The sequence below is a fragment of the Hirundo rustica genome, chromosome 2 (assembly GCF_015227805.2).
Source record: "Hirundo rustica isolate bHirRus1 chromosome 2, bHirRus1.pri.v3, whole genome shotgun sequence".
Lineage (NCBI taxonomy): Eukaryota > Metazoa > Chordata > Aves > Passeriformes > Hirundinidae > Hirundo > Hirundo rustica.
The window spans coordinates 4,502,340-4,518,540 of NC_053451.1; the positions used below are offsets into that span (position 1 = coordinate 4,502,340).

Below are 16,201 nucleotides of genomic sequence, written 5' to 3' on the forward strand. Positions count from 1 at the left end.
TCAGCATGAGCCACTGACAGATTGCTTCCAGACTGAACAATTCCTCTATAGTCACTAGTTTTAGTACACTGGGCTTAATACAAACCAACAAAACCAGTCAGAACATGGCTGCTGACACAATTCTGGGTACACGTGCTGGTTTTGATTACACTGTTCTCAGGCCAGTCCTACTGCCCACCTCTCAAGTGTCCTAGAAAGCAGCGCCACAAGCCAGCACTTCCACATGCATGCAGCCCAAGCTCTGACTGAACAAGGTTTTCTGACTGGAAATGGAACAACATTTCTTGTCCCTAACAGGTTAAGCCCAGAGGAAGCTTGCCTTGCCACTGCCTGCATGGTGGCTGTTAAAAAAGTAAAAGGACTTTTGGCTGAACACCGGGCCAGCGCTGTAACAACTTCACCTATCTCCTAAAAAAATACACCAAGGAAAGAGTCACAAGCTAAATTCCCAGCCAAGGTCATTCAGGAAGTCTGAGGGTGAGAACAAATAAATGTCTTGGGCACAAGCATGCAACACCTCTCTGCTCAGCAAAGGTCTGCGTTGTGTGCCACTTCTAGCAGCGGCAGGGCTGGTATCTCCCGAGGAGAGAATCTAACCAACATTTTTAGAAACAATTTGCATGGTGGGTCTCATGTGGCACCAAGCATTGGCACTTCAAAGCTCTGAGCACTCCAGCTTTTGCCAGAGCTGACTCACAGGTCAGTCTCTTCTGTCAAAGGCAGCGGCAAGCGACTTTAATCCCCCCCCAAGTGACTTTAATCACCCTGGCTGTCATTTGGATGCGGAGAGCGGGCCTGGCTCGGGAACCAAGCGCTGCACACAGCGAGACTGCACAGCCCCCGAGTGTTATCTGGACACAGAAAGGTTTCTGTTCACACACAGACTGCACGACCTAGACAGGAAGCCTGGACCAGAGCACAGCTAGGCTGTGTCTGAGGAGAAACCGTGCCCAGCCCATCCAGCAACCAGGCTGTCTACAGAGCGAGCTGGCTCAGGGAAAACCAGCTCTGCAGAGGGCAGACAAAACGTGACGCAAGCCAGGATGGAGACCTTGCCCACCTTCAGCCTAAAATACACCTACTCTGGGGACACAGCCTGAAGCCCATCACATATAAAACACACTGAAATTAAGATTCTTCCATGAACTCAACCTTGGAGGAAGTCTACTTGGCTCCATTTATGGTGAGATATTACTGTCTTTTTGCTGGCTTTTAAATGCAGCGAGGCACATGAGTTGAAAAGGAGAACTGGTAGTGCCTAGCAATACTTTCTTGACCCTGTTATGCAAGGATGCTGAGAGCCCCTAGACAATATTGCAGCACAGCAGAGAGAATCCTTCTCCTTTCTCTGAGATCTAGCTGAGGAAGTGAGAGAGCCTAGTGGCTGCACATCAGGGTTTTTTTTCTTTTTATTTTTCCTACAAAAATTTTTAGCTTCTCCTGAACACCTCCAGGAGAAGGCAGCAGCAGAAGGCTCCATGTGTCCTGGAGAGGAGGCAGGGATTTCTGCCCACACTCTGGAGGCAAAGGGGATCCTGGAGGAAAAAATATTTTGTTTTGCCTGTACAGGACAGCAGATAAAGAGTAGGGGATGGATGGGTTCAGCCCAGTGGGATGATCCATGTAGCCCGCTATAAACTGTGGGAGCTGTGGGGCACCTGGGGCAGATGGTGGTCACAGGGTAAGTTAATTTGGCTTTCTCAGTGCTACACTGCTGTTTACATAGTGTGGACTTACTTGGATCCAGGTGGAAATATGGAAATCCACCATCTTTTAGTCCAAGTGGAATCAAGTCTCATCATTACCCCCATTTAAAGCATCTCTGTACAAATCTTTATAAGGTTACTGGGCCCAAAGTGACGGATAAGATAACCTAGCTCAGTGTTTATTTGGGCAAGTAATGCTTGGAAGAGCCTTCAGTGGAAGCTGGAATGGTGTTCAACTATCAAAACCAAGCCTTGTAGAGGCAAGGGCTCTGACACACACGGCAAAACATTCTGTGGGCTTTGTGGTCTGAAACAGACAGTCCCTGCCGCTGTGATTAAAGGATAAGGTTTTCCCAAGGGAAGGCTGGGCCCCAAACACCTGTGGTGACACAGAACCAGACTTAGAGACTGATCTAGCAGCGGGCAGGTATAGCGGGGCCGATGGTGCCACCCCCTGGATTGCAGAATGACAGAATCATTATGGTTGGGAATGAACTTTAGGATCACCGAGTCCACCTGTTGACCCAGCACCCCGTGCTCACCATTGAAGCAGGTCCTCAAGTGCCACATCCACGCGGTTTTTGGACACTTCCAGGATGCGACAGACTTCCCCAGGCACACAAAGCAGGGGCGATGCCGGGAGGCGGCTGCTGCCGGGCGCGGCGCCATGGCCGATCCCGCTCGCCCGGACCCCGCAGAACGGGCCGGCTCCGAGCCGGGGAGTGCCGGAGGGGGGGACTGGCTCGGCACAGGCGGGAGCCGCCGGGACATGGCTGGGACATGTCGGGAACGACACCGGGACATCCCCGGGACACGGCGGGGACATTCCCGGGACATCCCCGGGGCACGGCGGGAACATCGCCCACAGCCGCGTCCCGCCAGCGCCCCCCGCAGGCCAGCGGCAGCGCTGCCAGCTCCTTCCCCTTCCCGGCTGGGCGGGGAGCCGCTCCTGGTGCTCCAGGGAAACCGGTCTGTCATTGTCCCTCCGGACTCGGCACCGGGGAGGGCACACCTCCAGTGCTGTGCCCAGTTCCGGGCCCCTCACTCCAAGGAATACATTGAGGTGCTGGAGCGGATCCAGAGAAGGAAAGGGTCTGAAGTGTTATGAGGAGCCACTGAGGGAGCTGGGAGTGTTTAGTCTGGAGAAAAGGAGGTTCAGGGGGGACCTGAAAGGAGGGTGTAGCCAGGCGGGGATTGGCCTCTTCTCCCAGGGAATGAGCGACAGGATGAGAGGAAATCCCCTCGAGCTGTGCCAGGAGAGGTTCAGGTTGGGCATCAGGAAGAATTTCTTCACAGAAAGGGTGATTAGACATTGGAATGGGCTGCTCACTGGAGGCGCTGGAGTCACTCTCCCGGGAGGCGTTCAAGGAAAGGCTGGCTGTGTCACTCGGTGCCATCGTCCGGGTCACTCGGCGATTTTGGGGTCTTTTTCCCTCAATTCGGTGACGCAGAGCAGGGCTCCCATTGGCTGCTGGGCAGCCGGTGACTCCGCCCCCTCCCGGGCCGCGCTCTCGGCGTTGTTTACAGCGCCTGCACGCATCGTCCCGCCCCCAGCGGCTCTCATTGGCTGAGGAGCGCAGATCGCGCGAGTCTATTGGCTGGCAGCGGGGGTGGTGGCTCGTCCCCCCCCGAGGTTGTCGCTCATTGGCTCGGAGAGGCAGGCAGCGCTGCTCCCATTGGCGGGGCGAGGCGGGGCCCTCCCCTCCTGGCGCGGTGCGTGGGCGGTGCGGACGGGCCCGGCAGTCGGTGGCCGGCACCGTCCGCGGTGGGATGTCCCGGTCCGCGGCTATGCGGGGAGCCGTGTCCGTGTCCCCAGCTGGCCGGGCGGTCATGGCGCGGCTGCTGCTCCTCCTGTGCGCCGCATCGGGGTTGCTGGTGGCGGCCGTGGCGGCCATCCCCCCGCCCGAGGAGGCGGCGCGCATGGCGCGCTACGTCCTGCACAGCTGCGACTGGGGCGCGCTGGCCACGCTGTCGGCGCAGGAGGGGCTGCGCGGCCGCCCCTTCGCCAACATCTTCTCCCTCAGCGACGGCCCGCCCGGGCCCTGCGGCGGCAGCGGCGTCCCCTACCTGTACCTGACCGACATGGAGATCTCGGTGCAGGACCTGGAGGTGAGCGGGGAGGGCCGTGACGCGGCGCCGGCACCGCGGGTGTGGAGTGACCCCACGAAGGACACTCGGGGAAGCGCCCGGGTTGCTCGGGGCTGCGCAAGGGGTGACCGCAAGGTAGAGCGTGACAGCGCTAGTTCGCAGAGCCACGGCGTCGCTGGGGCTGGCAGGGACCTCTGGGGGTGATTCAGCCCAGCCCCTTGCCACGGCAGGGTCGCCTCGGGCAGGTGACACAGGAACGTGTCCGGGTAGGGCTCTCCAGAGAGGGGAAAATCCACCACCTCCCCGGGCAGCTGTGTCAGTGCACTGCCACCCTCAGCGTAAAATTCTTCCTTATCTGTGTTTTGGTCTGTGGCTGTTCCATGGATGTCGCCCCGTTTGTCAGCCCTGGGGACAATTATTATAGTCCATGAGCGGTGCTGTCTGTGGTGACAGTCAGGAGGTGTCCTGAGGAGTTCCTGCTGATCATCATAGTCTTGAGAAAGAAAGGGAAGCACCAGGCAAAGGAAGTGTCTGCAGCTTCCAGAAGCACTGAGCAAAGAAATGAGGCACCGTGAAATATTTGAACAGAGAAAATTTCACACACACACAAAAAAAAAAAGTCAAAAGGACTGGAACTTGTCAGTGTGGGACCTGAGCAAAGAGAATCCTTACCGAGCCTGGTAAGATTAACCTGGAGGTTACCATAAAGGGAAGCACGCATGGAAAGGCAGTGTTGGCATGCTGAGACTCTGAGTGTGTAATTGGCCTTGTCCCAGATCTTTTGTGGCCAAGAGTTTGCTCAAAACTTAATGAAATAGCAGTTGTATGCCTCTTTTATTAGACTTGTTTGTTTCAGTAACTGTTACAATATTAGTAAGCACAAAACAATGGTAATTTTTCAGACTGTTTTATCATTTTTTGTTTGTTCCCTGTCAGGTTTTAGTTTGTTACCTCGAAATAGTTTAATTATGTGTCTAAGTAAGTTTAATTATGTGTGGTGAGTAATTTATTTTGCCTGATACCTTTCTTTCCATCCCAGATACAGCTGCTTGCTTTCAAAATAACATAAAACCCAAGGTACAAACTGGTAATGAATATTTTCTTCAGAAAGCTCCTCAACAGGTCCTTATTTTGCTGCTTCTGGACATGTGATAGTCACGGGCAGAGGTGAAGGTGCTGAATAATCATGAGTCAGCTTTTTGGGAGTTAAGCAACTTCCTATCTCTCAAGTCCTTGCTTCTGTTTCATGAGATCACCCCGTAGTGTTCAGGTGACTTTGGAGGGTTTCTCTTGGACGTGAACCCTTCTGATGAAACTTCTCAAAGCAGGGGAATTTCCTTTACTGGAGGATAATGACCCTTAGTACGTGGCATTCTGCAGTCCGGTTTAGCACCAATGCTCTTCAAGCCGTGGTCGCCAAATTAGTTTTTAGAAAAACAATCAGGTATGGGTTCTTTAGTTCTTCAAGTTAGGTGTTTCACTTAAATACTCAGAAGTTTTTTAAAACCTGACTTCTAAAATTCATTTTAAATGCCAAAAGAGCTGTTTGAGGGAGCCACGAGACTGTTTTGAAGAGATTTTTGTTTTTGTTCTGAGTAATTTTACCAGCAGTTGTGAAGCTCAGTTGGTTGCCTTGTCAGTAACACTTTGCCCTTCCACCAGAATTAACCTGATGGAAGTTCACGGTATGTCCTTATCTTCTGTACTGTCTCTGTGTCTGTAAATTGTAATATATCACCATTTGCACGTGAAATAGGTAGGCTGAATTCAGAGTTTTAAGGAGTGTTGTTCTGTGAGGTTTGCATTTTATGTTAACAAGCTTCAGCACACCTCTGAACTGGGCTTTATTTCAAATTCAGAGCTCGCCCAAGGAGCCTTTCAGATGAGATTAGGAAAAGGTGATGACAGCTTTGTTCTTCTTGCAGTATTACCGAGCTGAATAAACTACCCAGAGCTGAAAATGTGGTGGGTGTGACATTTTTTTCCACGAAAGAAAAGTCAGCATAAACCTCTTCTCTTACTTCTTGCATTTCAGGTCAATGCAAATGCCTCCTTGACTGTGTCTTTGGCAGAGACTCCTTACTGCAGGAAGCACAGATACGATCCCCAGAACCCCCTCTGTGCCCACATAATCTTCGCTGGGAGCATCCTAAAGGTAAGCGGCTGAAAGCTGCACGAGGCCATGCTGTGTGCATCAAGTAGAGATTTGTTTAGTGGAGAGAGAGGAGAAAGGTGAGCAATTCTGTGCAAAAGCATAGGCTGACATGTTCTGTGCTGTGATATCCAAAGGCCAGCTCATAGTTTGTGGGAGGAAAACGAAGTTACAACTTGATTTTTTGCAGGAGCTTTGTTGATATGCCTTTAGCATGGAGTTTGTGGGGGACAATAATGCAGGAAACCTCCCTCATTCCTGTCAGTGCTGTCAGTGTGTTCTGAAACTAAGAAGTCTGAGGCCATTATTTTGGAAAAACCTTCATACTTCATTCACATCTCTCTTGCTCAGTTAAATCCTTTGTTTCAAGCAGTGTGGCATGCCTGCTTCTGAAACTCTGTTGCAGTAAATACTAACCTGAGCTACGAAGTTACAGGTGTTATAGACAAAAGGTGTGCATTATGTTGTTGATCTGGTGGCCTTGCTGCCAGGGCAGTGTTCCTTTGTGCACCACTACTTTGGTGTCTTGTAGGAGGAATTGAGAGCTGCATGTGTTATTTATTGAAGATCCGAATCCCATATTTGGGGGTAATGATTGAGGATGAGAACTAGTCATCTCTACTCTCTCTTACTTGATGGTTTCAATCCTTCAATTCAATATTTGGTGTTTTCGCAGCTCTGATATTTGTACATTGCACTCACCAATCTTGTGGTTGCTTTCCTGAGTGTGTCATTAATAATGGAGTTAATTTTTTTTTAGGTGAAGGTTCTTGTACATTACTAAATTGTTGATTTAACCCTTAAACTTGTGCACACTGTATGTTAAATTCTGTCACTTTTCACCTTCCCTTATCTGTGGATTCTGTTACACCATCCTATTTGTGTGTGGGTTTGCAAATGTCTGAGCACAGCTGGATCTGTTTCTGTCAGTTTGAGTGAGCAGGTGCAGTGGAGGTAAAATCACACCTGAGGCATCACATAATAATTCACCTAGAATCCATACTTCTCTGTTTTGTGATTTGTTTAGAGATTTATTCTTCTGTTGATGGAGTACTTTCTTGCTCATGCTAACTTTAAAAGCAGCCTTCTGATTTAATGTTGAAATCCGCTACTTTGAAAGTGTTGTCTGTCTCACACAGTTGCCCACCACACTGAAGATGAGCAGACTCAGCCACAGTAATGAGCCCCTTGGGACAAGACAGGGCTGAACTATAAAAAGCACACTGCAGTCAGCAGTGGTTTTTTAGCTAAAACTCATCTTTACATGACTATCTTACTGTAATATATTCCTGTTTTTTGTTTAGGTGAATGATTCAGAAGCAGACTTGGCAAAAAAAGCATTATTCAGTCGCCACCCTGAAATGGAAAGTTGGCCCAAAGATCATAATTGGTTCTTTGCCAAATTCAACATCACCAATATTTGGGTCCTGGACTACTTTGGTGGATTGAAAATTGTGACCCCAGAAGAGTACTACAGTGTCAAGCCTTAGTAAGTATTGAAGTTTTTAATGGCTGTCATTATATTTCACACCTATAAAACTCGTTATGGTTACCAGGGAGGAGTGACTCCTGTAGAATTGTCCCAGTCACTGTCCTCTGTTTGAATTAATTGCAAGACAGATGATGTTTTGGTCTAATAATTAATAGTAGTGAGACTTAAGTATTTCTGAAGCTGTATTAATGGGATTGCAACAATATTGCTGATATTTCCAAAAGAAAATTTCTGTTGGATCTGTCCTTATGATATTGAAGTATAGAAAAATTGTGTTCTATTGTCTACATAAAGCCAAGTCTTCGAAACTTTCAAATATATTTTAGCACATGAATTATGCATTCATTTTACTCTTATTCTTACTCCTTGTAGGTGGAAGATGATCCTTGGTGATGCTGATTTGGAAATGAATTACTTTGGCTGTTTCATGAAAGATTTATTTTTTCTATGTAGTGTTGAGCTGAAATAATACAATAAATCAAACACTTAGCATTGTTAATGAGCCTGCATTGCCCTTATGAAGCAGATTTAACTTCTCACTTGGATCGTGTCACACAAAAAAAACCTTTGTGCATAAGCAATAACTAAATTTTATTCACTGGATATGAATTTGAAAAGGTGTCTGACAGTGTGCATTCTGAAGTGTTGTGTTTGCTGGAATCTAAAGGATTAGTCCATTTCTAAAGCTTTCAGTGCCTTAGTTAAATAATATTTCCAAGCACTTTCCAATATTATTTTATTTTTAATACCAGTTTAGAGTTTTATGGTGAAGTTCTACAGGATGGCTCAGCTGATAGAATGGGAAGCATTGCCTGTATTATGGTGGCAAATGATGTGCTGAGTTCCCAAATCCTGTTAAGAATTTTCTTTGCACACTGACAAACTCACTTGTTTGAGCCATTTTTCTGTTTTATTGAATGTGCTGTGGAATACAGTTGTGTTGATGCCAGCTGTGCCTGTACCTCTGGATAAGTTCTTGGTAATTCCTCAGCTGACTGTGTGCCCTGACTCTGTAATAGAAGCAGATCAGTAGTACCTAAGATATCTGACTTAAGAAGAGTAGTGTCTTGTAAATTGAGTGAGAATGTTGTGAAGGATAAATGTTTTCTGATTGAGATTTTGAAATATTCAGCTTTGTTAGTCTGATCAAGTGGCAATTTATCAGCTTTTATTACCCTTAACAGCACAACTGAGCAGATTTTGGGCTCTGGAAGCCTTACACAGAAATTTCGGATCAGTAACCCAGAAGTGAAAAAGAAGCAATACAGTATGACACAAAAGATTCATGATTTGTAGAGAATGAAAATTAATCAAAGGTGTGCTTAATTAATTCTGTGTTAAAGTAAGTTGCACTCAACCACTTTTTTAACATCCTCTCCAATCTGCTGTGTGCTAAGTTCACAAATACTAAAAAGTGTTTATGAACAAATAAGTTGATTTTTTTTCAGTGAGCAAATATTGCCTAGTTTTTGACCTAGAGTAAAGAATTTAGACTGCTTAGAGGAGGTTGATACACAGAACAGTGGGATTTGTCATGTAAAATCTCTATATCTTAATATTGTTGTTATATCACTCCTTTTCTCAAATACTGGGATGATTTGTGAAAGTATTTTTTATGTAACTTATTAAAGAGTTCTTCCTTCATAAGGGGAAGTAAGGTACTTGGTACTGTTCTACTGTTCTGATTTACTATTTTAAAACTAATTTAGGATCAAACAAACTTACAATATAGAAACATTTTATGTTGAAGAGGTAACACTGATATTTAATGTGAAATTTAAAGATATTTTTATATAAGGTATGACAGTTGTGAAAACTCAGGTGAGTCTCTGTCATGGGCTCAATCCTTTCTGTCAGGACACCTGAATGCATTACATGTAACCCTGTAACTTCTGATGTGTGAGACTGATGATGCTGGGCTTTTGTTAAAATTAAAATATTTTTTTGACAAGCGGTGTCAAGCATTATTTATTACACGTCCAAGAATTATTCTCTCCCTCCTGCTGTATTTAATACAAGCACTCCCTTTTCAGTGTTCTTGTTTCACTGTTGCTCTGATGTCTTTCATTCTTGCTAGAATTAATGGAGAAATGTCCCTACTTACACCTGCCTTCCCCTCCTTGGATTAAACCTGTGTCTTTGTACTTCACATGCTTTCCTGCATCTGATGCTGTGAAATGGAAAACTGGAAAGACAAATGCTGTCATTCTACACATCCCCAACTTCCTTCTTCCACCAGCTGCTTCTGCACCCCCAGATTCCTCGCTGGCAGGGCAGGGTGAGAAGCAGGAACGATGGTGACAGTGCATAAGCAATAAAACATTGGTGTGTTATCAAGACAGTTTTAAGCACAAATTCAAAACATAGCCCCAAGCAAGCTAAGGAAAAAAAACCCAACCACAAAGCCCAAATCTCCATCCCAGCCAAAACCAGTACACCGCCTTCAAAAGTATTGCTGCCGCTTGAGGGTTTGGTGCAGAATAAGGCTGGCTTTGTTTCTGGTTTTCTTCTCCTTTTGCTATCAGTTCCCAAGTATCTTCTCTTTGGAAGTGGAAGGGCCTTTTTTTGGTAACAGTAAGATATTTTAAAAGAGTTTTGTAATACTGCTGCAAAAATTGCAGATCATCCAAATCTCTTCACCTTTGAAATCTGGGAGGACCCCAACCAGATGTTTCTTTGGGAAAATAGTGAACAGTCAGACCAGTTAAGCTACATGTACTGACCTGGATTTGAGGGTCAATTAGAGAAGAATTCTGGAGTTGCACGTGTCCATCTCACAGAGTACTTCTTGGTGTGTTTTACATGTAGTAGTGGAATGTAAAGCAGTTCAGGTTATCAATCTTCTCCATTAGTAACAGGTGTGTAAATGTTTATATCACCAACCCAAAAAAGTCATCAGCTGTGGTCCTATTTTTCCTCACCTCTTTTCCCTGTGCTCACCTTTACTCTGTTCAGCTCATTCAGGAATTAATTTGTGAGCATGTTTCCTTTTTCCTGCTATCCAGGAGAAATACTGTGGCTTAGAAGAGAAAAGGCTGACTATAATCAATTGATACAGCTGTAAGCAATGAATCAGTGTTTTGATCTCTGTGTGTATCCTCTTCCAGGGCATACTTGAAGTACCTGAGCATATTCTCAACAGCAATGAAGTCAGCCTCCCCAGCTGGGAGGCACCTGCATTCACGGGGATCTGACACAGGATAACTGCAGGCACCTCACAAAGCCACGGGATGTTTGTTAGCTGGGAATCTAATAAGGGTAATCACAACCTGTCATGTTCTTCCTTCTACTACCTGCTACATGTTCTTCCTCCTATTGATCTTGTTGACACGTTTGTGCTTCTACTTCTTGATTTTCAATTTCTTTCTTGTGTTTTAAATGTAGGGTTTGTGCCCAGTAACAACATGACTTGCAACATGTGACCCCATTACACAATAGATCTTAAATATGTCAGGTATTCATTTAATCCTTTATTCAGTCCTCTCTGGAATTAATTTCTTAGCTGGTTAGCATTGTGCCTGTGATGTTCATAAGAAAATAGAGATAGCTCAGAGTATCAGACTAACACAAAAAGTGTTAATTGTAACTTAATGGATTAATTTGTTTTCAGAGGGTTTTCCCTGAGCAAAAACATTGAATCGAGATAAAATCCAGTAAACTGATATGCTGTTGTTGAACACAAGAGGGTGCCACAGACTTACATTCTGCTGGAGTGTTAAATGTTTAATACTTAAAAGTGGTTATTGAATTCATCATAACTCAAAGATGCTGGAAAAGCAAATGACGGGGGCATAATATGAACAAATTCTTTTTCAGCAGTGCTTTACATTATGAATGCTTCCCTCCATAAACACAGCAGCCTGCTGGCTGCAAAAGGAAAAAAAAAAAAAAAAAAAAAAAAAAAAAGGAACATTCATCATTTTTTTTGTGTTTTGCAATCATTTTGTGCTAGGAGAGCTCAGAAGTAATATCCATGAAAATGATTTAAAGGTTTTTAAATTAACTAACTCTAGTAAAGGAAATGGAGACAGGTATAGAATGCCATGGAACATCGGCAGGGGCAGCCAGCTCCAGACTCAACAGTGTTTATTTCACTGTCAAATCCAGAGAGAGGAGGTTCTTTAGCGTGACCACGCTTTGGCTTAGGCTTGCTATGAGCTGAATTAAACCACTCGACTCTGTTTGTAATTTCCAACAGCTAATTAATCTTGGGTTCTTCAAGTGCCTCCAGGCTGCTCTCCAGTGGTTTGGGCTGCCCTGATGATGTGCAGGTGTTTGGGTGATGAGGCAGAGCTGGGAAAAGTCTGAAGCTTCCCCTTTTTTTCCATGAGGGCTGTGTCAGAGCTTAGGCTCTTGTTGCTTGCTCGGTTCTACTGTCTTGGCCTCAAGCCTGGCTCGAGTGTGGTCAACCCTGGCTGCTGTCACTGAACCTCTTCTTGCTCAGGTACTGTGGTACTGCTTATTTTGGGGTTGAGGCCACTGCCCTGCCCTCCCTGCCAGCTCCTCTGCTTGGGTGGAGCAGTCCTTGGTGCTCTCCATAATAATTGTGTGTTCTCTGCTGGGGAGCTCAGCCCATGAGTTTCTCATGCAAGCCTCTTGCAGTTGCTCCCAGGGCTTTTTGACTTAAGAACTTCTGTGTCTGGAGGCTTCCTCAGAGTTTCTAAGCTGAATTGGTGAGTAAGAAGATTAGGCTGTAAGACTCATTCATTCTGGGTGTAGTGGCCAATATTTTTCACAGCCTGTTTTTCTGTGGAAACAAAGCTTAGGTGACATTTTTGGGTACTTGCCTTTGTCAGATTTGTTTTCATTTTGTTGGATTCAGATTTGAAATGGGAAGTCTGACTTCAAGGCTACCAAGCTCCTATAAATGTCCTGGCAACTGTGAGCTGGGAAGAGGAAACAAACCCCAGTTCATGTATACTAAAGGTACAAAAGTCATGTTTTGAAAATTTGAGGTTCATTAGTTGTGCTGATGTAGAGCTGGAGTATTCTGGTTGAGTGTGACCAGGTATGCAGTTCATCCCAGAAAGGGTGCAATTCTGTATTGTTTAGGGGATGGTAGGCTTTAATCAAAGAACCCAATCTCTGTAGTGATGCCTTGGAATTATTTTCTTCCTCTAGCTCTTAATATTCTACATTAAAACACCATAAAAATTCTTCATTGCTATTTGCTTCTGATTCCTGCGGCTGCTAGGCTTAGTTTTGCATAGAATTTCTCCAGTTTAAATGAAAGAGATGCCACATTTCTGGTGATGGGCCAAACAGCTGCTGTAAGTCTTGTTGAAAGAGGAGAGTCTTTCTCTTGACCTCATTGTCAGTGTATCCACAAAAGTCTAGAACTATTTCATGTTATTTTTGCTACTGACATTGACCCAGACTGTAAATTTACTTTGCATCATTACTTTTCCCTTACCTATAAAAATGTAGATACCAGTTTGCAGCACTTATGTAAAAAAATCTTGATACCCTTAGATGACAGGAAGTTTAGGGTTTTTTTGAAGAACAAGATGACTTGGTTTTAATCTGTGAGTAATTAATTTTAAGGATTTTTAAATAAGTCTGTGATTGTTACAAGCACAAAGTAATTTGACAAAACCAAACAGAGGATGTGTGTGTGCAAAGGGGGAGAGAGTGTAGAGAAATAGTGTGTAATTGTATATCTAAGCGTGTATATTTATGTGAAAACATTGAAGATAATTTGTATTTCTATAATGTTTTTGTGCCAATGGATCCTGTTAAAGAACTTCCAGTGCTAACGAGTAAGTGTTTCTAGGTTGAAAGGTGGCGATTGTTTAGAGACAAGAAAGAGAAATAGTTGCACAAGCCCTGCATTATATAAGAACATTGCACGCTAGTTTCCAGTTGTCTGTTAGCCAAAAACCAGTTGCCTATTTCAGCATGAATTGGATTTTTGATTTGTTTAAAAGTGCTTAAATGAATTTCAGTTAATTTAGTTAAGTTTTCCCTCAGGTGAGCATTTGATACATGCAGAAGAGGTGTGTGTTAAGGGTAAAGACTGAAGGAGAATAAAGGAAAAGAAGATACTTGTCACAAACTTTAAAATGTGGCTTCACAATAATTTTAGATTTATAAAAGGTATAACCTGATGAGGTATATTCTGTGCAGCCATGCAAAAAAAAAAAAAAAATACTGAAGATGTTCTATAATTAAAAAGAGCTTTTTGAGAATCTGTGTAGTGATAAAGTCACTGAATTTTTCTACGTATGCTGCAATGTAATTGGGGAAATTCACCTGTGGTTAACAGGGTTGTTGATGATACCAGAGAGAGTAGCTTGAGTAGCCTAAAAAAAAAAAAAAAAAGTACTGTTCCTCCTCCTTAAAATATGATATAAGCAGTGGTCTCTTGTGTGCATTAACAGTAACAAAATCCAGAGCAGATCATAAAGGCGTCACTGGGGAGGGGAAAATTGGATATTACAGATTCAGTAGTCTCAAAATTGAGCATTCAAAGAGGGCGTATTTTAACTTTCTCCTAACAACTCCTTTATAGCTTTCCACAACCCCTGTTGCACTGAAGGTTTTAAGACCATAGCAGGAACAGGAAACTGCCAGTCACAAAAATCCCTGTAATAATGGATAGAAATACGTTTCTGCATCGCATCAAGGCCTGTTTATAATCTCCCATTGTAAATGTGCGCTCCTGACCATATTTGTCTTTGTGGTCCTGCACAGGTGTCCCTTTTTATGTTTGGGTTTTTGGTTTTTTTTTCTTGTTGCACGTGTTAGGGTTTCTGTTTGCTCAGTGCAGCTGCAAGGAGTAGTGATGAGGAGGTGAGTTTTCCTTGGAAAAGTAGCATTTTCATGCACAAAGGGGAGCAGTTGTAGCAAGAGCAACTCCTGTGTCTCCCTGTTGGGAACTGCAAAGCAAGACCTGTAGTTAGATGCTGTCTCGTTTCCAGCTCTCCATTTGCTGGCAAAAGTGCAGGGCAGGGACTAATCCTCTTGGAATGCAGCCATTACCACTAAATAAGTATTAATTGCTGCATTCCAAGGGGATTAGCACAGTTGAACCCAATTATAGCAAATCGAAGCTGCACTGTAAGGCACTACAGTGCATTGAGATGCAGTGAAGCAGTGTAGGACTGTCAGTCTGCAGCATTTTATCAATAAAAAATTGTGGGCTTGCACACTATAAACAGCAGACCATTTCTTTTCAGTGTATTAGTCTGAATGGCATGCCTGGCTGGAGGCTACAGCTTGCTCACCAGTGAAAATTGTTGCTTTTTTTTTAACATCCATTATCTTTGTGTGAACATCTCCCGAAATGTTTTTAATACTTGTTGAGTTAATTACGGCACTGCAAGCGTCACTCCCTGCTGGACCAGGGGCAAGGCTCTACAGTCTGTCTGGATTCTCACATCTCTGAAATCGGCCAGCTCCTCCATCAGGTGATGTAGGAATTAATTTTGCCTGCGAGTGCTAACTGTATCAAATAGGCTTAGGAGAGCTCCTGATAACCGACCTGTTCTCAATCCCAGCAGTCTGCGGTGATGATTACAGGCAGATCTCCGTGGTAGCAATACAAGAGCCAGAGGGCAGTGTGTAGTTATATATATTTTTTTAATCCTCAGCTTGACTGTGGTGTGGGTTTGTTGTTTTTTGGGGGTTTTTTTTTAGTTTTCATTTATTTCCTGTTAAAACTGCAAACCCTGCTTCTTTTTTTTTTTTTTTTTTTTTTTTTTTTTTTTTTTTTTTTTAATAGTACCGTCAAAGCATAACCAGTAAGCTTGAAAAGGGAATGCTTCTGGGAATGAATCAGCCCCTTGCATTAGAGCTGTTCCAGGATTTTTTGTGTCCAGAGAAAGGATGGCATATGGATGCACAGAACCAGTTGAATGTATGCCTCGACTATTTTATGAAAGATCTTATCCTTACAGATAATGAGCTGCACCTTAACCAGCATTAAATACACTGAGTTCTGCTTGGGGACTGCTTCAGTTCCCTGACCCATTCTGTTTCAGGAACCACAGATCAAATATTGCAGTCTTCCCAGTGCAGGTGATTCCCAAAAATGTACTTTCTCCACCCATATGCTTAGATGAAGAGTCAAGTTTAGCCAAGAGCTTTTCTTAACACAGCAGGAAAGATTTTATATTTCCACTGTGGCCTTGTCTCTATTGAGAAAAATTGCTGCTGGTTCAGCTGAACGAGGGTTGGCATTCATTTCTGCTCCAGGGTTAACAACGTCCTTCCAATCTGACTGAAGTGAGTAAACTGAAACATCAGTATGGTTTAAACTGTTTGTAGAAATACATTTGCAAGATTAGCCAATGCACAATGTGGGCAGGAGGTGCTGAAGTATTTACAGTGCTGTGTAGCTCCTAGAGATGCAGAGACTAGAAAGGCTGAAAAGAAGGTGACACTCTAAGCAGATCATTCCTCTTGGTAGAATTGCAGGCCTTATGAACACTGAAAACCATTTTCCTAGAGAGGAGACCACTTCCCCTTTATCTTTTCCTGTGCTGCTTGTCTGCATGTGATTTGCATCTCTCCCATGCCATGCTTGTTGTGAGAATAACTCATCATACAAGCATGAGTGCTCTTCCGTATACTTTGATTATATTTGGATAATGATAAGCTTGCCTGAGTTCAAAAGCTGAGGGATGGGGAGGTGAGAATTTCTAGGGGCACTGTCATGCAAAGCCTTTTTCTGACTCTACCCACACTTCCAAGTGAAGTCCATATACTCATTTTCTCTGACCTTTCCCTATCTAGACATCAAAACACGGTGGCCCAACTGCT

The 16,201-nt window shown here is 44.3% G+C and overlaps 2 protein-coding genes across 5 annotated transcripts in view; both read left to right on the forward strand.

Annotated features, from left to right (window-relative positions):
* The first annotated feature begins 3,441 nt into the window (after positions 1-3,441).
* Positions 3,442-7,436, forward strand: CREG1 (cellular repressor of E1A stimulated genes 1). The gene is made up of 3 exons (XM_040057093.1): positions 3,442-3,815; positions 5,830-5,949; positions 7,251-7,436. Exons 1-3 carry the CDS (start codon positions 3,477-3,479, stop codon positions 7,434-7,436), a joined length of 645 nt encoding a protein of 214 aa, XP_039913027.1. The 5' UTR covers positions 3,442-3,476.
* A 3,185-nt stretch (positions 7,437-10,621) lies between these two features.
* The window catches only part of CD247 (CD247 molecule), a 54,380-nt gene continuing 48,800 nt past the window's right edge, over positions 10,622-16,201 (forward strand). Inside the window, exons 1-2 of one of the 4 annotated variants that reach the window (XM_040055733.2) lie at positions 11,749-11,882; positions 12,010-12,111. Coding sequence is in view for 2 of the 4 variants with exons in the window: in XM_040055730.1 (XP_039911664.1) it covers positions 10,669-10,696 (28 nt within the window). In the remaining 2 variants the exon portion in view is untranslated. Of the gene's footprint in view, positions 10,697-11,748; positions 11,883-12,009; positions 12,112-16,201 lie in introns of those variants that run through there. The other 3 variants (XM_040055730.1, XM_040055731.2, XM_040055732.2) reach the window with 3 other exon arrangements.

Excerpts from the sequence above, each read along its gene's own strand:
- CREG1 (XM_040057093.1), top strand. The coding sequence starts at position 3,477 with ATGTCCCGGTCCGCGGCTATGCGGGGAGCCGTGTCCGTGTCCCCAGCT. Across the intron at positions 3,816-5,829 it reads TCTCGGTGCAGGACCTGGAG|GTCAATGCAAATGCCTCCTT; the intron begins GTGAGCGGGGAG and ends CTTGCATTTCAG. Across the intron at positions 5,950-7,250 it reads TCGCTGGGAGCATCCTAAAG|GTGAATGATTCAGAAGCAGA; the intron begins GTAAGCGGCTGA and ends TTTTTTGTTTAG.